We start from the raw sequence: 23206 nt of genomic DNA, 5'->3' as shown, positions 1-23206 counted from the left end.
AAGGTCCTAAAGGAGTTTTTCCTTGACTTCTCCACCGGCCTACACCGCTTGGCTTGTGGTCTCCTTCCAGCAATTGTATTACAAACTCCAGCTTCTGTTTCCATAATCACATCTCCTCCTCTAACTCTCCTGCCTGCCCCTCTCTTACCCTTCTAAAGGCCTCTGTGACTATATTGGGCCCACCTGGATGATCCAGGACAATCTTTGCAACTCAAGATCCTTAAATCACATCTGCAAAATCCCTTTTGCCATGTAAGGTAACAAATGCAAATCTCTATGAGGCCTATAATTCTGTCTACTATGTGTATCTATTTTCCATTCCCAGGTTTATTCCCAGTAAAAATGGACAGAATTGTCATAGTAGCATTACTTAAAATAGCTCAAAATGGGAAACAACCCAAATGCCCATCAATAATATGGTGGATAAATATGTATTATGGTATATTCACAAAATGGAACATTTTACAACATTGAGAATGACCTACAGGTGCATGCAACTATATAGAGGATTCTTAGAAACATGCTGAGCAAGAGACGTCAGACAGCAAACCTAAGAGTTGTAATTGGGTAATTTTATCTGTATAAAATAATAATTAAAAAAAATCTATGTCATTAGAAATGAGTGAATACTCTTGTATAGGAGAAGGGCAGGCAAAACTAGGAGACCTGAGGGGACCTCCTGGACCAGGTAATACTTTGTTTCTTGATCTTGATGCTGCTCTTCATCTTGGTTACATAGCTACATTAAGATCTGAAAAATTCATTTAGGTCTATAATTATGATACTCATACTTTTTTCTTTGAGTCTTATACTATAATAAATGATTTTTTAAGAGTAATCAGGGGGTGCCTGGGTGGCTTAATCAGTCGATTAAGTGTCCGGCCCTTGATTTCAGCTCAGGTTGCGATCTCAGGGTCGAGGGACCAGGCCCTGTGTTGGGCTCCTTGTTCAGCGCGGTGTCTGATTGTCCCTCTCCCTCTGCTCCTCCCCCACCACCATCTGCTCACATGCTCTATCTCTAAAATAGATAAATAAATAAAATCTTTAAAAAAAAAAAAGAGTAACAGGGAGTCAATGAAAAATTTTTAATCTTTTAAAATTTTTTTTCAGTTTTGTTGAGATATAATTGAATTATAACATTGTATTAGTTCAAGGTGTACAATATAATCACCTGATATACATATATATATATATGTATATGTATATATACACAATGTATATGTATATATGTGTATATATGTATGTGTACATATAACCAATAAAAGATTTTTGTCAGAGAATTATATGATCAAATTGTCCCTGAAAAGAAAATCTCCCAAAACTTATTTGATGGGGTGCCTGGGTGGCACAGCGGTTAAGCGTCTGCCTTCGGCTCAGGGTGTGATCCCAGCGTTATGGGATCGAGCCCCACATCAGGCTCCTCCGCTATGAGCCTGCTTCTTCCTCTCCCACTCCCCCTGCTTGTGTTCCCTCTCTCGCTGGCTGTCTCTATCTCTGTCAAATAAATAAATAAAATTAAAAAAAAAACTTATTTGATGGCTAAGGCTCACCTTCCTCTAGGTTCTGTAAACTTCTAGTCCTTTCTTTAAAAAAGACTCAAGTTCTAAACAGCAGTTACACCTCTTTTTGAGCAAACGCCAAGTTTTTGTCTTTATGTGCTAAACACAGGGTGCATAAGATGGTCCCTTATAAACCCATTAGAACTCTACAGTGAAAGAGTGCTTCAATTGCAGGGATCAAAATACTAAAAGGTACTTTAAATGAAGGTGGGAGATATATCTCCTAAATATATATTTTTAAGTTGTACATTAACTTTTAAGAAATGTCTCACATTATCATTTAACATGCACATCATTCTAACATTAAAAAACAATCTACATTAAAGAAAGTACTCATAATTCATACGGGTTGCTTATCCGCCTCCTTCTCAGGACAACTAGACTCCTGATTTATCACTATATTTTTAAAAAGGTAAAGAAAATGAGTTTTAGCATACGTGTCAAGTATGAAAGCTTTCTAAATCTTAAAACATATATATCTCCTCAGTGTTTGTCTTACTCACACTTGGTTTTCCAAAACACTACAGATATATACCACATAGATCTCTTAAGTGTATGAATCATCTCCTTGAATTGTGTAAGAGTTTTGAGAGAATGATATTGTACAAAGGATTTAAACATTTTTAAAAATATTTACTTGCCAGAATATTTCAGGCATGTTTCAAAAAATGGTTTTTGTTAAGTTCTTGAGCTTTCTAAGAGGGCACTGGCATTTTTTTCTTACTTGATTCCTTTCTCTTTTCCTTTCTTCCTTCCAGTCAACAGCATTTATTGAAGTCCTACTGTCTGCCAGTTACTTTTTTGACTATTGAAAATACTGCCGTGGGGCGCCTGGGTGGCACAGCGGTTAAGCGTCTGCCTTCGGCTCAGGGCATGATCCTGGCATTATGGGATCGAGCCCCACATCAGGCTCCTCCATTATGAGCCTTCTTCTTCCTCTCCCACTCCCCCTGCTTGTGTTCCCTCTCTCACTGGCTGTCTCTATCTCTGTCAAATAAATAAATAAAATCTTCAAAAAAAAAAAAAGAAAAGAAAAGAAAAGAAAAGAAAAGAAAAGAAAAGAAAAGAAAATACTGCCGTGATCAAAATAGCATTTTGTGTCTTATGGAGATTACATTCTAGTGGGGGAAAGGGGCTCCAGACATGATAAATAAATAATATAGTATATCAGCAAGTGATAAGAGCTACGATGAAAAATAGGGCAAAGTATGCGGGATGAGACATTCTGGGAATACCATCAGATAAAAAAGAAGAATTATGTTCTAATTTCAAAGAGCTTAAAATGGTAATGTTTATCTTGCTTTTTTCTACTAAGACTTAAAAATATATATATCATAAGCCAACAGGTTGGTCAACAAATATTATTACCTAGAAACTACAATATAAAAGTAACAGACATAAAGCTCAGAAGTCATCTGGGAAATAACTATCACCCACAGATAATTAAAGCAGCAGATATCCTATAGAAGCTATATTGAATTTTCAAGGTGACAGGTTCAAGCCCCTTTCCTTTTTAATAAAGTAAATTCATTGTCTTGGGTTATATTTTATTATACCTAGAACTTTTTTACTAAGCCTGAACATTTATAATCAGAAAGAACATGTTCTTAACTAGGAAAATTTCCCTTTAGATATTTTCTGCCAAAGTATTACTTACTTAGACAATCTGTTACATTGTGTATAATCTTCAACTCTGCAGATGGTTACATTCCTTAATATTGCCTGTCTATAATTTTAAGAAGTACTACAGTACACTTCAGGGACTGTATGTGCTATATAAACGGAAGGTGCTTTATCAACAACTTGCTTTGGAGTTCTCCCAAAGGAAGTTCTGAAGCTAATAATGCTATCAGAAGTAACAAACTACTCTGAATGTGAAATATTAATGGGATTTTCTGCCCCAAAATATTTTATTTCCTCTCAGTAGCTTCTTTGACTACACAAGCTAGATAGGTCCCATAATGTAAGAACTGAAAAACATCTCCCAGATTTGGTAATTAAAAGGGTAGGTCACTGCTTACTTTAATGAGAACAATTTCAACACAATGCTGGCAGACCGCGGGGGTACACCTAGTTGAGAAATCAACAGTATGAAAATGAAGACAAAAAAGTGCAAACTACTCTTTTGAGAAGTTTGGATAAAAAGAGGAGACATCAAATAATAACTGAAGAGGAACTCTCTAGTTTTCTTTTAGTTTTCACTAGATTAGAGCAACTTGGATAGGTTTCCTATCTGAGGGGAAGAAATCAGAAGAAAAGGAGAAACACAGATAGAGCAAAAAGACCTATGAATGGTGTTGCTTAGAGCAAAGGGAAAACAAAGTAGGCAGGTGGCCGACAGTGAATGGGCAGCTCTGAAGAGTAAGACTGTCACCTCACACTCAGATCCACGGGGAGAAAAGAAGGCTTTTGAGGGAAGGTACAGGATATTGAAAGAGTTTCCTAATGACACCATCTTGATGACCCAGGAGATAAGGCTGGTCACTGAGAGTGCGCAGAATGGAAAAAAGGAAAGCATGTAAAGAATGCGAAAGGCTTGTAATGGTTAAGGACGATAAGAAAGCAGATGACTAAAGAGAAGTAAATACCAGTACCATTAAACACACACATACCATAAACTATTTTGAAACCTATTTTTAACCATTACTCTTAAAACTAGATGAGGTACTTCTGCTTCTGGTCAAGCTGGAGTAACAGGGACCAGAATTAACCTCCCATCTGAAACAACCAAAAAAACAACAGACAGAATATATGAAATAACGGTTTTTAAAACACCATGCATTAAAAAATAGCATGTGATAAAAGCCAGTGATCCTTGAGCAACAGGAAATAAATGAGGTGAACACTATGACCACCCCAGTGTCACTGGGGACTCACGAACAAATCACAGCCACTCAGTGTTCTAGCCCTGCTCGCAGGTGCTGCTTGCTACCAGAAGCCAGGGCAGGATGCCAGAAGCCACAGCTCCAAACAAGCAAGCCCCCACGATCCAATTTTCTACTTTTTTTTTTAAGATTATTTATTTATTTATTTGACAGAGAGAGAGAGAGAGAGAGCCAGCGAGAGAGGGAACCCAAGTAGGGGGAGAGGGAGAGGAAGAAGCAGGCTTCCCAGCGGGGCAGGGAGCCCGATGAGGGGCTTGATCCCAGGACCCTGGGATCACGCCCTGGGCCGAAGGCCGAAGCGTAATGACTGAGCCACCCAGGCGCCCCAATTTTCGACTGGTTTGATCCAGTTTAGACACAGTGCTAACCCTCCAGATGACCTCATCTAACTGTAATAACAAAAAACACACCTGACAGTCTATGACCGATCCAACTGTGTCCATTTAGGGGAAGAAAAGAGGTGGTACTCTTGATTCTGAAGCCTCCTCCCCCCTTCCTGGAAAAACCCCTCTGTTAACTTGCTTACCAGTCCCTTAATTACCCTAACCCCATAAAACCCAACTGGGGAGAAGGTGGCTTTAGAGCACGAGCTCCCCTTCTCCATTCTCTGGCCACTGAATAAATTATGTGCTTGCCATCAAATACTGTGTTGTTGTTTGGCTATTTGGCAAAAGGTATTGAGTAGGGAAAGAAACTACTACTTCGGTAACATCAGCTTATTTCCTACGAGGGGCTTCGAGGCTATGGCACTGGAAAGGGGAAGAGACTCCTCTACCCCTACTGTCCCCAAGACCAGGAAAACTGAAGCAACTGAAGAGTCCATGGGACAGAATACTAGAGAGAAGAGAACTGCTCAAAAAGATTAACTGCAGAAATCTGCTAATGGTCCACTGTGAGTACTCAGCAAAACACTACTCAGTATGCGTGTGTGAGAAAAGTTCCAGAGTCTGGGGGAAGAAACATGCAGGATTAGAAAGAATATACCTCTTACTCCCATAAGACTGGGAAGTGTGCCTGCTCCTGATAGCCAGGTTGGAAAACCTTATAATTCAGAATATTTGGTAGAGTACTAAGAAAAATACTGCCTCAGGAGTGGAAAATAGTTAGCTCTAGACTAAACACTGCTCAGGTTTTGCTAATAAATCTTGAAAGCAAGACTCAAAAAAACCAAACTGTTCCTAAGTAACTTGACGGTATCTAAGAACAAGAATATTTACAGGAAGATAAAAGTGTCAGTTTCAAACACCGTAAAATTCATGTCTGATACCCAATCAAAAATTATTAGACATGCAGAAAAGTAGGAAAAAACTACCCATAAGAAAATGCAATCAGATTCAGAATTGACAGAGATGACCGAATTAGCAGACAAGAACATTTCCTTCATAGCCTCCCCTCTACTCAATACCTGTGATTTGTTGGACATGAAGTTTACCTTATACAATTTCTAAAAATGTGCTAAATCAACCAATAATAAATAATGTTGGAAGGTGCAACTGGTTAAAGGTTTGAAATTTTTCAAGTATGCTAAGTATGCTAAAATTTTCAAGCCTCCTAAAGGCTATTTTCTTTGATACATTCCTGCCATTGAAAGAAGGAATATTCAAAATAGAAACTAAATATACACACTACAGAAAGAAAACACTGACTATAACAACTCCAAGGTTTCAAAAAAGATTTTATTATTTTTTTTAAAGACTTTATTTATTTATTTGACAGAGATAGAGACAGCCAGTGAGAGAGGGAACACAAGCAGGGGGAGTGGGAGAGGAAGAAGCAGGCTCCCAGCGGAGGAGCCTGATGTGGGGCTCGATCCCACAACGTCGGGATCACGCCCTGAGCCGAAGGCAGACGCTTAACTGCTGTGCCACCCAGGCGCCCCTCAAAAAAGATTTTAAGTACATTTAAAAAAATATTTACCTATTTTTAAAGAGAGAGAGAGAGAGAATGGGCATATGCGCTCATGAGTAGGGAGAAAGGCAGAGGGAGAGAGAGAAGCTCAAGCAGACTTGCTGCTGAGTGTAGACAACCCCACCACCTCCTGCAATGCGGGGCTCAATCTCATGGCCTTGAGATCATGAGCTGGACGGACACTTAACTGAGCCACCCAGGTGCCATAAGTACATTTTTAATAAATGCTTAAAAACATATCTTGCAACAGTCACAAATGAGCTTTTTATATTAGTTTTCTTTTATTCTATCTAAAAACTGAGGTTTTAATCAATTTTGTAATTATGTTTATATATTTTGTGGGTAAATTTACATCTCTGTATTTTCTTTCTGGCATATTAGTAAATGTATTTCATTAAACGTAATTGGCTTATGATGTGAGAAGTTAAATATTAAAGAAAACTTCATGGTGATTATTGTTTCCATGAAAACCCATTACTTTCATACATGGTGTGAGAAACTACTGAAAGTCTGTATTTACATAATATTACATCTGACTATTTGAAAAACTACCTCCTAAAAATAATTCATGAATTTTAAATTTCAAACAAACACATCAGTCTCAAAGTGTTCATTTAGTGAGAAAACTTAACAAATACTGAATCGAAGTTATAGATATATAGATGCTTTTTTGCTAGTCTTTTAACTTTTCTGTTTGGAAAAATAATAAGGTGGCATGCAGCTAAAATACTGCTTATAGATAAATTCACAGCATAAACAAATTAGAAAAGGAAGGGTTAAACCAATAATCTAAACCTAACCTTATTAAACAAGAAAATGACCATAACAAATCCAAAGCAAAGCAAATAAACAAACACAAGAGCAGAAAGTAGTGAAACTGAAAATAAAAAGAGAAAAATCAATGAAACCAAATGTTGGTTTCTGAGAAGATAAATAAAATTAATAAACCTCTCGTGGTAATTATTAGGAAAAAAAGAAGAAACTAATGATACTAGGAATATAGAGCATCACATCATATTCCACATACATTCAAAGGGTAATAAGGAAGCATTACAAGCAACTTTATGCCAATGAATTAGAAAACCTCAATGAACTGGAAAAATTCTTTGAAAGACATAAACTACGAAAGCTTACCCAAGAAGAAATAAATGGAATAATCCTTTAAGAAAAAAAGTTGAATTTGTAGTTAAAATCTTCCCCCCAAGAAAATTCCAGGCCCAGATGACTTCCTTGGTGAATTCTACCAAACATTTAAAGAGGAATAATGCCAATTTTACATTAACTGCTTGAGAAAATTAAACAGGATGGAATAGTTCTCCACTTGTTCTCTGAGGTTAGCATTACTCTGATACCCACGCTGGAAAAAGACATTAAGAAAACTAAAGATCAATACCTTGTAAACACACTCAAAAAACCTTATACTCACTCTGAATCCAACAACATACAAAGAGAATAATATATCATGACCATGTGGAGTTTAAGAACACAAGGTACTAGCATACTAAAATAACTAAATCCATTCGATCATCTAAATGGGTGCAGAAAAGCACTGTAAAAAAATTAGCAATAGTATTAAAAAAAAACTCTCAAAAAACTAGAAATGGAAGGGAACTTCCTCAACCTGATTAATGGCATCACTGAAAAACCTGCCATTAAGATATGAAAGGTGGACTGAATGCTTCCTAAGATTATAAACAAGGCAGAGACTATTTCAATTCTACACTACACGAAGTGGTAACCAAGAAAAAAAATGAAAGGAAGCCACACTGGAAAAGAAGTGAAACTGCCTTTATTTGCAAACTATACGATCATCAATATAGAAAATGCTAAAAAATCTCCCAAAACTACTAAACTAATAAGTATGGGTAGCAAAGTCAAAGATACAAGGTCAGTACATAAAAATCAATCGTATTTCTATATTCTAACAATGAACACTTGTAAACTAAAATTTTAAAAATCCAATTCACAATAAATGAGATAGTAATAAAGAAAAGATTTGCGAGACCTACACACTAAAAACTATACAGCACTGATAAGAGAAAATTATAGAAGACCTAGATCAATGGGATATTACACTCATGGATCAGAAGACTCAATACTGTTAAGATGTGAATTTATCACAAAACGATCTGTAGATTTATCATGTAATCCTAATCAAAGCCTCAGGAAACATTTTTATAGGAACAACAACCTGATTCTGAAATATATATGGAAATGCAAAGAGCCTAGAATAACCAAAATTATTTTGATAAATGAAATAACAAAGAAGAATTTACACTTTAGTGATTACAAATATACAGAAGCAAAAAAACCCCCCAAAAAACAAAAAAAACCCTAGAAATAGTCTTACACAGATATGACCACATGATTTTTTTTTTTTAAGATTTTATTTATTTGACAGAGAGAGACAGCGAGAGAGGGAACACAAGCAAGGGGAGTGTGAGAGGGAGAAGCAGGCTTCCCACCGAGCAGGGAGCCCGATGTGGGGCTCAATCCCAGGACCTTGGAATCACGCCCTGAGCCTAAGGCAGACGCTTAACGGCTGAGCCACCCAGGCACCCCTAACTACATGATTTTCTACAAGAGTGCCAGGGCAGTCAATAGGTGGAGCACAGTCTTTCAGATCTATATTCAAAGAAATAACCTTGTCAAAACTCCTAGAATTTCCTGCTTGTAATTGGTGAATTTTACTGTATATAAATTATATCTCAAAAAAGCTGACCAAAATAGAGGCACAATGCGGGGAGATCCAAAGTATTCTTGGAGTAGTACAATTTGCAAAAGTAAATGGAGTGAACCAGTTCTAAATATACCCTCTGCTTAAGCTCTGTTTGACCACACATGAATGAAGACCTCCTCTGTGGTCACTGCCTTGCTGCTATTTCCTTAGAAAGAGTAGTAGGGAGGCAGGGGTGCCTGGGTGGCTCATTCAGTTAAGCGTCTGACTCTTGATTTCAGCTCAGGTTATGATCTCTGAGTTCTGAGATCAAACCCTGCTTTAGGCTCTCACTGGGCATGGAGCCTATGAGACTGACCCCCTCGTGGGGCTCCATGCTGGGTGTGGAGCCTGCTTAAGATTCTCTTTCCTCTCCCTCTGCACCTCCCCACTCCTCCCTCTCTCTCTCTCTCTCTCTCTCAAGAAAAAAAAAATAGTAGGGAGGCAGGTAGTGTGATTTATTCAACTCCAATTGCCAGTGACTAAATAAAGTTTACATCTACTACCTACTTTCAGTAACATTTGTAAACAAGAATTTACACACAAACTCCTAAAACTATTTTTACATTCATTGATTAGGCAGGCACTGCCATTATTTCATGACAAAAAAAAAACTGACAAATTTTGGAGATTATGTTTGAATAAGCAACTTTTAATTCATGATGAAGGTATTTCCTTTTTTTTAAGATTTTATTTATTTGAGAGAGAGAGAGAGTGAGAGAGAGAGAGAGCATGAGCAGTGGGGAGGGGTAGAGGGAGAGGGAGAAGCAGACTCCCCGCTGAGCAGGGAGCCGAAAGCAGGGCTTGATCCCAGGACCCCGGGATCATGACCTGAGCTGAAGGCAGGCGCTTGACCAACTGAGCCACCCAGGCACCCATGATGAAGGTATTTCATCTGTTCATTCATCAAATCCTCATTTTTAATAATAAGGAAATAACTATTAAGTCTCATATTTTAATACCTTTTAGTTAGAAAATAATTCTGTAAGCATCAACTAAATTCTTCAACATCAACTGCTTTACACAGGAAAACTTCAGAGTTCCTCTATGTTTGAATTATGGAGAATTAACTCATTCTTCTGGAGAATTTGATTCCACATACTAATTATAAAAAACATAAAAATTTAACTTATTGTTTATAAAACAAAATACATGGCTACCATAAGAAATGACAATCAGCCAATGAGTTTTAAAAAGACGTGTACTATAAACCAATAAAGCAAAAGTTCTTGACATTACATTTTAAAGCATGTGGAAAACTTTGAAATGTAACAGCAGAATAAATAGCATACTTACAATCTGTTGCCATGCGAAATTGAGAAGAAAGTGCTTGAGTAACTGAATTCCAAAAAGTGTACAAAATTTCAGGTTGTCCATCCTGTGACCCAAAAAAGGGTATATATTCATTAATCATTAAAAACTGTAATGGATAAGAAGATATAACATTAAAACTTTATTAAAAATGTATTGAAATGAAATCTTCTAAGACATCTAACAATGGAATTAAGTAACTAAATAGAAATATACAGATGACTCAAATTACATTTCATGTTCTCATGTTCAAGTAATCAGTCATCATCCTCTGCTATGCGTGAGCTTGGGCAAGTTGTTTAGTCATTCTGAGCCTCCTTCCATCTGTAAAATGGTGATGCCTACATTTCATTGCAGTATTATTATAAGGATTAAAAAGTTTACAAAAAGTAGTTTTGGGACAGTCCCTGACATATAATAAGCCCTTAGTGAATTTAGTTATTATTATTATAATTGTTATTACCATCTTCCTTACGTATACAGAAGGTAATTGTGTGACTGTAACAAAACAATGAACAAAGCAAGCCTAGACCAGAATGATCACCAGAGTATAATTCACCAATTACAAGAGAGAACTGCCTAAAGTATAAATACAGTTAAAAGTATTTTTTAAAGACATATTTATTTATTGAGAGAAAGAGAGAATGAGTGGGGGAAGAACAGAGGCAGAGAATCTTTCAAGCAGACCCCCTTCTGAGCGAGAACCCTGACTCTGGCTGGATCCCACAACCCATGAGATCATGACCTGAGCTGAAACCAAGAGTCAGATGTTTAACCAACTAAGCCACCCAGTTGCCCCCAGTTAAAAAAATTTTTTAAAGTCACAGGAATTACTACTATTCAGCACCATACTTCATTCAACTTTGAATAAGTGTTTTAGAAAGCAATCACTAAGAAGAAAAGAGAAATATTAGTTCAAGTATTTGTTAAAACAAGACAAAAAAACCTTAATACTGTTAAACCAGAATCACACTTCTAATAACTCTACCAAGTACTTTCAAGGTATTTCTACATGTGTGGTACACAATATCAAATTGCCAATGTTCTACTTTTGAAGTATGAAAATGACAATTCATATGCTTAGCCCTAATAACAATAAAATACACCTAATATTCAATTATGTCATAAAAATGAGAAAACTCTAATTCTGTTTTATTTGGACATGCAACAAATAAAATTCCAATTTTCAAGGTTATAAAAGAAAAAAATGACCAATTAAAAGTATTGATTTCTCACTTTTATACCTATGCACACATACTTCTGTTTTCATTGTTTAAGAAATCTTCTGCTTTGAATTCAACTGAGTATTGTATACCATAAAAAAGGCAAATCAAGTAATTGTTCACTTCTTACACAGTGATCAGAAAATAGATTCAGAGTCCTAAGATTTTATGTAATATGTGTATTGCTATCATGTACCTTAAAGGAAATGTTTTCATATTAAAAAACTTTTATAATATACCACATTAACAGAATGAAGGACAAAAAGCATGTGACCATCTCAGCTGATACACACTAAAGCATTTGAAAAAATTCAATACCCTTTCATGATAAAATCACTCAAAAAGTTAGGAACAGAAATTACCTCAACGTAATAAAGGCCATATATGAAAAGTCCAGCAAGAACAGCAAAATGGTGAAAAACTGAAAGCTTTTACTCTGGATAAAGAAAATATGATGACTATATATCTAATTCTACACACACATACATACCCTTAGGGAAGAAAACTTGGGTCATTCTTGCTTAAGAATACAAACACAAAATTCTCAGACATGAAAGCAAACTGATTTCAACAGGTATTAAAATAATTATTTGAATAGTCTAAACAAGTAGGACTTATGTCCCCAATTTAATTATTATTTAGTATTAGGAAACCTATTAATATAATAACTTAATGTCTCCAATAAGGAAATCCACAGAATAATTTAGCTGACTGAATTCAAGGCAATTAATACTTTTAATTTAATAAAATACTTAATACACAATCATATTTTTAAAAAAAAATTCATAGAAAATGATGCATAAAATGGTAGTAAAAACCCACAAAATTTAGGGTTGCCTGGCTACTCAGTAAGTAGAACATGTGACTCTTGATCTTGGGGTCATGAGTTCAAGACCCATGTTGGGTGTAGAGATTACTTAAAAAAATAAAATCTTTAAAAAAAAATACAGTATTTTCTATCTTAACTATCTTTAAGTGTACAGTAGTGTTAACTGTATGTATCTTATTATACAACAGACCTCTAGAACTTTTTTATCTTGCAAAACTGAAATGCTGTACCTACTGAACCCTTCTTTCTCCCCCCAGCTGCTTCCAACCACCTACCCTACCTACTTTCATTTTCTAAGAGTTTAACCACTTTAGTATACCTCAGGTAAGTGGAACCATGTCTTTTTGAATGGTTTATTTATCACAACATCCTCAAGTTTCATCCATGTTGTAGCATGCGACAGGATTTCCTTCTTTCTTAAGGCTATATTTGTGTGTGTGTGTGTGTGTGTGTGATATTCTCTTCATCCATTCATTCATCAATGGACAATAGGATTGTGTCTATCTCTTGGGTATTAGGAATAATGGTGCAATGAATGTGGGTGGGCAGATATCTCTTCTCGATCCTGTTTTCAATTCTTTTATGTGTCTCCAGGAGTGAGATTACTGGATCATATGGTAATTCTACTTTTAAATTTTTGAGGAACTTCCCATGCTGTTTTTCTCAGCAGCTATACCATTTTACATTCTCATCAACAGTGCACAAGGGTACCAATGTCTCCATATCCTTACCAATACGCTGTTCTTTGATGAATGCAAGGCGACATCTTACTATTCAGACTTGCATTTCCTGATGACTAGTGACGCTGAGCATCTTTTCATGCGCTCATTGATTACTTCTATGCCTTCTTTGGAGAAATGTCTATTCAAGTCCTATTTACACATTCTTTAATACAGTTTTTTTTTTGTTGTTGTCGTTGAGTTGTGGGAATTCTTTATATATTCTGGAGACTAATGCCTTATCTGATATATGACTTACAAGTATTTTCTCCCATTCTGTATGTTGCATTTTTATTCCTTTGTCACACATAAGTTCTGAAGTTTGATGTAGTCCCATTGGTCTGTTTTTGCTTTTGTTGCCTCTGATTTTTTTTTTTTTTAGATTTTTATTTATTTATTCGACAGAGATAGAGACAGCCAGCGAGAGAGGGAACACAAGCAGGGGGAGTGGGAGAGGAAGAAGCAGGCTCATAGCAGAGGAGCCTGATGTGGGGCTCGATCCCATAACGCCAGGATCACACCCTGAGCCGAAGGCAGACGCTTAACCGCTGTGCCACCCAGGCGCCCCTGTTGCCTGTGATTTTGATCTAATGTATGAAATCACTGCCAATTCCAATTTCATGAAAGCTTTTCCCCTATGTTTTCTTTTAGGAGTTTTATAATTTTAGGTTTTACATTTAGGACTTTAATTCATTTTGAATTAATTTTTGTATATGGTGTAAGGTAAGGGTGCCTTTTTTTCTTTTGTGCAAGGATATCCAGTTTTTCACAGCACCATTTTTTGAAGAGACTAGTGACAGATAATTTGTGTGAACCTCTTTATTCTATATACCATTATTTGTTTTGTTTTATCTGAAGTTAATACTACCACTATTGCTTTCACTTGAGAAATGTTTGTCACTCCATTTAGTTTAATTCTATATTATTTGCTTTTGATGTGATGTCTTATAAATAACACATTTTAGTTTTATTTTTAAATATAACTTTTGACTCTTAATAAGAAATTACAAACCAAATATGTTTTCCTAATAGTTGTTCTTGCTTTTATCATTTCATTTTATGCCTTCTTTGTATTTCCTTTGTTTTCTGTGTTTGTTGTGTGGATTATTTTTGTTTCCTTTCATCTCCCCCAGAGGTTTTTTTCTTGCATTTCTTTCAGATGTATCATTATTCCTATAATTAACCATAAATTCCTTTGAGGTAAATCATCTTTTGTAATTCCATAGAACTACTGAAACAGATTTCTAGAAATAGAAATTCTTCAAGGCTTTAGAGAATTGCCAAAATAAACAAGAAAATTCTAATTTCTTGACACACTCTTTTAAAAGAAAATATTGAGTCCCAAATAATCTGGCTATTTCCTCCTTCTTAGTGACAAGTCACTCAAAACTTGAAATCCATGAAGTACATACTTTTAATCAGAGAACTCAGACAAACCTTGGCCAAGAAAATGACATTTTCTGAATGTGCATTATGTAACAGGCACTACAGGATGTTATCTCATTTAAACCTTAAAACAACCCCTAACATGTAAACTCCAGGACCGCAGAGGCACCATTTTTTGTCTGTTTTAACACTGTAATTTCAGCATTGAGAATGTGACCCAGACATAAAAGACATACAATAAATATTTATTGAGCGGATGAAAAAAATCTCAAAAGAAGGCATTCTTAGTCCCTTTCTAGAGAGAAAACAGAAGCTCAAAAAGATAAGGTGACCTGCTTAGAATTAAACAGAAAGTAGCAGAACTGGGATTTGATCTAAGGTCTGTTTGATATATGAGGTATTATTCTTCCTTAATTTGACTTACAAAACCTTTATGACTTGATTTTCTTAGCCCATTTTTCCTGTTTCACACCACTGAGGTCAAAGATTCAACCACACTCAAATTCTTTCAGGTTCTTGAAAGTTCTTTTGTAAACTCTTAAGTTAGCTGTTTTTAAAACCCACACCTTCTTCCGAGTTCAGTGATTCCTCTCTTGGTTGCCCTAGGTTCGACGTATTCTGTTGTATACTTCTATAGCATCCCATATTCCCCATCATAATGATGTTTTTCTATGTGAGAAAGGAACAGAGTAGTGGTTAAGAAGAGGAACTCTGGAGCCAGAATATTGAGGTTCAAATCCAGACCTTACCACTGACTGTGACCGTGGATAAGCTCGTTTCTCTATACTTCAGTATCCTCATCTATTAAATGGAAACCCGTTTCATACATTACCACGAAGATTATATGGGTTAATTCTGATGAAGTGCTTAAAATGGTGCCTGGCATAGGAAGCATTATATAAATATTTGTCATCCCTGCTAATACTCTTTGTAATATATAACCAAAATAACTAATATGTCTCACTGTATCTCCAGTGACTGCTACATAGTACTATCTACTATTATTGTGATGGTTACTTTTATGAGTCAACTTGACTGGCTATGGGGTGCCCCAGGTATTTGGTCTATATACTTCCGGTGTGTCTGTCAGGGGATTTCTGGATGAGTTTAACAGTTGAATGGGTAGAATGAGTGAAGGGTAGAAATGCGTTGAATGGGTAGAACGAGTGAACCCATAATGTGGGTGGGCCTCATCAATCAGCTGAAGGCCTAGGAGATCAAAAAAGGCTGAGAAAGAATTCCTTCTGCCTGACTTTCTTCAAGCTGGAATATCAGGGTTTTTTTTTCCTGCTTTATGACTCAAACTGAAAGAGTGTCTCTTCCTGAGTCCTCAGCCTACGGACCTTTGGGCCAGAACTACACTATTGGCTCTGCCAGGTCTCAAGCCTTTGGATTAAGAGTGGAACTGTACCATCAGTTCTCCTGGGTCTCCAGTTTACTGACTGAGATGTTGGGACTTATCAGCCTCCAAAATGTGAGTCAATTCTTTATAATAAATCTTTCTCTCTATATATATAGATCCTACTGATTCTGTTTCCTTGGAGAACGTTTATATAGCTATTGAAGAAAATGAATGAATGAATGAATCAATCAATCAATCAATCAACTAGTCAAGTCCAAAGACTTGTCATACTAAGAGCTAGAGTCAGTTACCAAAGATGTATACTAAAAAGCACACACAGTTGTTGGAACAAGAAAGGACATGAAAAGTGCTTCAGAAAGATAAAAGAAGATGAAGCATATTCAGACAGATTCAGACAGATGGGAAAGTTTAGAAGATGATAATGAAAATGTAGATTTGGGGATAGAATATTACAACAAAGAGTTTATATATATGTATATATGCTTCTGTATAAGTATATGATGTGCACATATACATACTATATAATTCTGCCAAAATGTAAAGAGATGTTAACTCTATCAAAGAATTATCAAAAATTTGTCAAAGCCACAATATATTACAAATACAAATACCTGCAAAAAATAGGAAAATATAAAGATACATAAAAAAATCATTTTACTTACACTTTCAAACCAAATTAGCATGTCACATAATTGCTCCTAAGTATGTTGAAACAAAATTAATTCTAGATTTTAATAATTCAACTAGATTTCAACTGGAAGGATATTTGATATTAATCTATTTACAATCTACATCCAATACTGTCTTACTTTCTTAGTCTATTTCGGCTGCTGTAGCAAAAATGCCATAAACTGGGTGACTTAAAAAGAACACAAACGTTTTTCTCACAGTTCTAGAGGCAGGAAGTCCAAGATCATAGTTCTGGCAGATTCAGTGTCTAGTTAGGACCTTCTTCCTTACAGATGGCTGTTTTCACTGTAACCTCAAATGGCAGAAAAGAGGAGCTAGTTCTCTGCGGTCTCTTTATTGTGAAGGCTCTACCCTCAGGACCTAATCACTTCCTAAAGACCCACCTCCTAATAGCATCACCTTGAGGGTTAGGATTTCAACATATGAATTTTATGAGAATAGAAATATTCAGACCACAGCACTTTCACTAAGTTCAATGCAATCATGTTATCAGATCATTTATGGGAAATGTTTGCAACTTAAAAAACTCTTGGCTTAGTTTCTTAGTTATAAATAGAAACAATACTATAATTCTGAAACTTAGCTGGACCTTTGGCTGAGACCAATAAGCTGAAAATAAAGCAAAAATCAGATGTATTTTAAAAATAAATAATATAGGGGTGCCTGGCTGACTCAGTTGGCAGAGAACACAAGTCTTAATCTCAGGGTTGTGAGTTCAAGCCCCACATTGGGTGTGGAGCCTACTTTAAAAAAAATTTTTTTTTAAAAATATATAAATAGTATAAAAATAAAATATACAGGAAATTCTAAAACATTATGTTTGGATGAATCTGTTATTTAGAAGAACAGCTTGATCTTTGACTGCTTTTGTCATTGATTTTGACTTAATTAAATATATATAGAGAAACTTAGAATGATTGGACAAAATTGATTTCAAAGCAGATATTATTCAGTTTATCTTTATAACATGGAAACTACCATGGGTTTTCTTGCTAAAATGTATATGATAGTACCTTACTGCACATAGTTATAAGGTCCAAACCTTCAAGTGAACATTCTTGCATTTAGGTGTGGTGAAAGAGTATGGGCTTTGAAGTAAAATAACCTTGACTTATACCCAAGGTCTGACATTTACTGGCTCTGTAACCTTGGGCAGGTCCTTTATCTTTCTGAGCTTGTAAGCTATGTAAATAGGGATAATAATAATCTATAGAATTTACTGTTATGAAGAGTCAGGATATCTTGGGCTAGATTCCAAAGAAGACTGGAATTTACCATACAGATGGGAAGAAGAGATGAGCAGAGAGCATTCCAGACAGAGGGATGAACGGAGCACAAAGATGTGAAAAGCATTTTTTCTTTTTTAAGATTTTTAAATTTTTTAAAAATATTTTTAAATTTTTAAGTAATCTCTACACCCAATGTGGGGCTCCAACTCACAATCCTGAGATCAGGAGTCACACGCTCCACCAACTGAGCCAGCCACGTGCCCCATGAAAAGCATTTTTCTGTTCTCTGAATGCGTACTGAGCATTCAGGGAAAAAGGGAAGTGGTAAGGACAGAAAGTAAGACAAGAATCAGATCAAGAAGTGTTTTAATTCATCATGTAGATATCAGTGAAATATTTAAGGATTTTAATGAGAGAATACCATGATTAAACTTGTGTTTTAGGTAAATCACTCTGATAATAATGTGGAAGATGAACAATATATGGGGTGGTAGTGAGCCTGCAGATAAGATCAGTTATGAATTTGCTGAAAAAAAAATGTAGGTGAAAGGGTCTTTACTATGGCAGCAGGAACACTGATGGGACTTGATGAACAACTAAATATATTTATGAAGGGCTAGGACTAGATATATTTGTATAGGACTGGGAAGATGGGAGATTGATCAATCTAAATGGAATTTTAGCAGGGGCAGCAGGTAGGCAGAGAAAGATTAGCTCATTTAGACTTACGCTTCTAGAATCTGTGGGGCATCCAAGTGAAGATGATCTAAGCGAGTAAATATGAATCTCTTGCTAAAGAACAAGATCTAAGCTGAAGAAAAGGATACAGGTGTGATCAGCATTTGGAGGTTGCAGAAACTGCTAGCATATGCGAGCTTTTTTCTACTAACTGCATGTAGCATGAGAAGGAAAAAATGTTGATGATGGGATCTAGAAGAACAACATTATGTAAAGGTTGGCAGAAGAAATAATTCAGAGTAGAGAAAAGGAGTAAAAAAAAAAAGATTGGTCACAAGTTAGTAACTGCTAAAGCTGGATGATGGGTACACTGTCAATCAGTGTCTGTACTTTGGCTCTCTACTTTGGTGTTAGGTCTGAAATTTTACAAATAAATTATTTCTACAGGACCGGTAAGTGGAGGAAGAAGAGTCAATGAAGGATTCTGAAGACTAGTAGTATCTATGAAGGAGGAAAGCGCTAAGCAGAAGAAACAGTTATTGCCTCAAAGGAGTGAAATAAAAGAAGGTTACAGAGGTAAGAAGAATGATTTAGTAGTTGGGTCATCAGAATGAATTTAACAAGAACCATTTCAATGCAGAAGCTTGATTTCAGTGTTTTGCAGCAAAACAGAAATAAGAAAGTAGACAGATACACAAAGTAGCTTACTCAAACCTGCGCATGAAGGGAAAAAATACTTAGGTGGAGATAGAGGACCAAGGGTTTTATTTTAATTTTGGTTTTAGATGGTAGACCCTTGACAGTGGGTAGCCAGGAAAGGCTGGTATTGGAGGAAGGAGAGAATGTTCTAGGAAAGGGTAGACTATAAAACAAAAGTAGAGGGAAAAGTCTGAGAAAAAGAAAAAAAAAAGATAAAATCTACCTATATCTTTGAGACAAAGAGAGAGTAGAGGATCAGTTCAGATAAAGAGTTTATAAGTTAGTGCTTAATGAGAGATGGTCAGAGGGAAGTAGAGGGAGTTAAGATTAAAAAAGAAGAGAAAGTAAAAGACTGAGCAAAAATTCTGTGCCAGACATCTCTGTGGAGAGATCATATTGTAAGAAAGCCTGTAGACTTGATCAAAGAACCCAAATATATATGAATTTTAAATCAGCTCTTAATTATCTTCTGCATTCAAAGCAGAGGGATCCTCATGAGGCAAACAGAAGACCAAAAAAAAAAAAACTTTTACTGGAAAATATCCTTCAGGGAGAAACATTTTGCTGTGTCAATTACAAAAGAAGGCAGACACAAATTCAGTAGGGACTTCGAGATGAACACCACAGAGCAAAATGAGAAAGCCTATACAAAAGAATTTTGGCTGAAGCAAAATGTTGGCTTTTATATGTATATTGTTCAAAGAAAAAGAACAATACTTTTGGTACATTCTACTTTTTGTTTTTAAAAATGGGGGATTAGACTAAAGTGGTAGTGGGAGGTAGTGAAAAGTAGTCAGATTTCAGATACTTTTTTTTTTAAGATTTTTAAAATTTATTTGACAGAGAGAGACACAGCGAGAGAGGGAACACAAGCAGGGGGAGTGGGAGAGGGAGAAGCAGGCTTCCGCTGAGCAGGGAGCCTGGTGCGGGACTTGATCCCAGGGCCCCGGGATCATGACCTGAGCCGAAGGCAGACGCTTAACGACTGAGCCAACCAGGCACCCCAGATTTCAGATACCGTTTGAAGGTAGAACAGATAGGGCTTGATATAAAATGTATAGAGTTAAACAGAAAAATTATAAACAAAATGTTAACAGATTATTTCTGGGTGATAGGATTACATATGATGGTTTCTTCTCTCTTTTTAATTTTTGGACGAGTAATTAGATAATCTAACTTAATTATAAACAGAAGAATACATTTTTGATGTAAAAATATTCAATACTGAAATAAATAAGGCAAAAATTTAAAGTTCCTCCTCAAACTCAAATCCTATACTCCTCCCTAGAGAGTACTGTTAAACTACAGCACAAAAGGGTTTTAAAGCCCTTTCTATATAGTTTATTGTGCTGCTCAACCTTTTTTCATTATTGTCCCTTCAAAGAGAAAACTAAAGTAAATTAATTGCATACAAATATATAATACATATATCATGCTTATATAATTATAGTGTACTTAATTTAAATTTAATTTAGTTTCTTGCTAATAAGGGAAATTAAATACTAATAAATAAGATTTTGTAGGGCAGGGTTGAGCTGTAGAGGCCACAAACCATTATAATATCTAAGATGTTTTGTGCCTCCCCTTTCCCCGCAAAACAAAACAAAACAAAACAGCAGAACTATTTCTCCCTCTTGGGGTCAATATTGCCCTTGTTGAGAATGCATGGCTTACTGGTATTTAAAATTTCTGATTAGATTTAGTATGAGCCATGCTCTCCTTAAATCCAGTCCCACAGCTTCCCTTGCCATATTCTTTTTGGTTTCATCCTCCTCCTGGGGTACTCCTTGTTGCCTCCTCCGTTACAGTGTTTCCCAAACTCACCCAATGGAAAATATTTTTTGATATGCACTACAAAATATGCTTACTTATTTAAAATTATACAAGTACTACTATGTTAAGATACGTATAATATAAAATATATGAAATAGTTTAAAGGATAAAACTTTTTAAATGTATGGGTAGAAATTATAACTATCTTTCTCCACATCAAACTGCATACACCTCTTTGGAAAATACAGTTCTATATGAATTTTATAAGTTGCATTTTCTTTGGACTCCATCTAGGTACCTTTCTTTTTTCTCTATAGCCAATTTCATCCATCATCATGGCTTTGACTGCCATCTATGAATTCATGTCTCTCAAATTTATGTCTCTAGCCTCAGCCTCTATTCTGAGCTTCAGTTCCACATATTAAATTGCCTGACATCTTCACATGGATGTCATATGAATGAACACCTGAACATAGAGCTCATCATCTTTCTTTTTTTTTTTTTTTTTTTTTAAATGTAGGCTCCACACCAAGCACGGAGCCCAATGAGGGACTTGAACACACGACTGTGAGATCAAGACCTGAGCTGAGATCAAGAGTTGGACACTTAATCAACTGAGCCCCTCATCACCTTTCTTCTTATTTACCTCTCAGTTTATGTTCGTAAATGAAATCAGTACTATCTCCCAGAACCTTTGTCAAACCCGAACAAAGTCATCTTGATACCTTCTTCTCCATCTCACCATTTCTAATGTATTACTAAGATGTATCAGTTTTATCTCCTAAGTAATTCTCAAATAACTCCCCTTGTCTCCCATTTTCACTGCCATCAATGTTAATCATTGTTACACGCCAAATCATTTCCCCACAAAATTCGTATGTTGAAATCCTACGTTTCCCATACCTAAGAATGTCACCATACTGAGAGATACAGTCTTTAGAGAATGAAGTTAAAATGGGATCATTGGGATGGACCCTAGTCCAGTAAGAAGAGGATATATGAACACAGACACATATAGAAGGAAGATGGTCTGAAGACACAAGAAGAGGACAGCCATTTACAAGCCAAAAAGAGAGTCCTGGAACAAAGAGATCCTTCCCCAGTGGCTCTCAGACAGATCCAACTCTGTTAAACATCCTGACCCCAGACTTCTAGCCTCCAGGTATGAGAAAACACATTTTTTTTTGTTAAACCACTCAGTTTGTGGAACTTCATTACAGCAGCCCTAGGAAACTAAAACAACCCTCGCTATCTCTTTCTGAATTCCTGCAACAGGCCACCTTTCTCTAGAGTTGGCCCCCTCCAATCTACACCCCACAGTGTAACTAACATTAAAAACTATAAATATGAATCATGTCACTTGTGCTTAAGATAAAAGTTCAAAATCTGTAAAATAGTACATGGACCTCTTCTGGGCACTCTAGGCACATTACGAAATACTCTTCCCCCTCCAGCCACATTGGACTTCTATCGGTCCCTGAAAAGGATAATGCTCCATTCTTTTTATATACTTCTCCCTTTCACCAAGCCAACTCATCGTTAACATCTAAGCTTTTTAAAATTCATTTAATGAGGTCACATTATGTATTTTCATAGAACCCTGAAAGTCTTTGTAAGCTATCACAATTATAAACCAGCATTTATACAATTGTTTGGTTAATGTTTACTTCTCCAATTAGTACCTGATTCTGTTGTGCTCATTCTGGTATCTCCAGTCACTATCACAGTGCCTGGAATATGGAATACGGCAGGCACTCAATAACAATTTAATAAGAACTTAGACATACTCCATTTTCCTAATATTCTGAAATATTTTACTATAATCTAACAAAAAGTAATCGTTTGCTTGTAAATATATGCTATGCAGACAAAACTACTTAAAGAGCTACTAAAAATTTCTATTTCATTTCTTCTTTACTTTGAGGAAATAGTGAGATTCCAAAAGATATATATGTTCCTACAGTTAAAGGATTCCTCTCAATGCAAAAACTCATTTTTATGGAGATATAATCTAAAATAAATATAGTAACAACTGAAAACTTTTCATATATAAAATAAGCCAGCCTCCACCAAAAGCAATTTCACTAGATCTTTTAAAATCATGTGTCTTTAAAAGTTTTATTATGGTCTTAAGTTTGATGTGTATTATGTATTAGATAAATTATACTGTTAGAAAACATATATTTTACTACGGACTTTAGTTGTGGTGTTATTTATTTTCTTCCCCTCCCCCAGAAT

At 35.8% G+C, this 23206-nt stretch overlaps 1 protein-coding gene across 1 annotated transcript in view; it reads right to left on the bottom strand.

Moving 5' to 3' along the window:
• Positions 1 to 23206, bottom strand: part of COG5 (component of oligomeric golgi complex 5) — a 276905-nt gene that overhangs the window by 73596 nt on the left and 180103 nt on the right. The window contains exon 11 of the mRNA XM_026513363.4: positions 10365 to 10446. Within this exon, the coding sequence (XP_026369148.3) occupies positions 10365 to 10446 (82 nt within the window). The remainder of the gene's footprint in view (positions 1 to 10364; positions 10447 to 23206) is intronic.

The sequence above is a fragment of the Ursus arctos genome, unplaced genomic scaffold, assembly GCF_023065955.2.
Source record: "Ursus arctos isolate Adak ecotype North America unplaced genomic scaffold, UrsArc2.0 scaffold_3, whole genome shotgun sequence".
NCBI classification, from domain to species: domain Eukaryota; kingdom Metazoa; phylum Chordata; class Mammalia; order Carnivora; family Ursidae; genus Ursus; species Ursus arctos.
The sequence above is the reverse complement of the archived record's forward strand: the minus strand, read 5'-3'. Positions and strand labels throughout refer to the sequence as shown.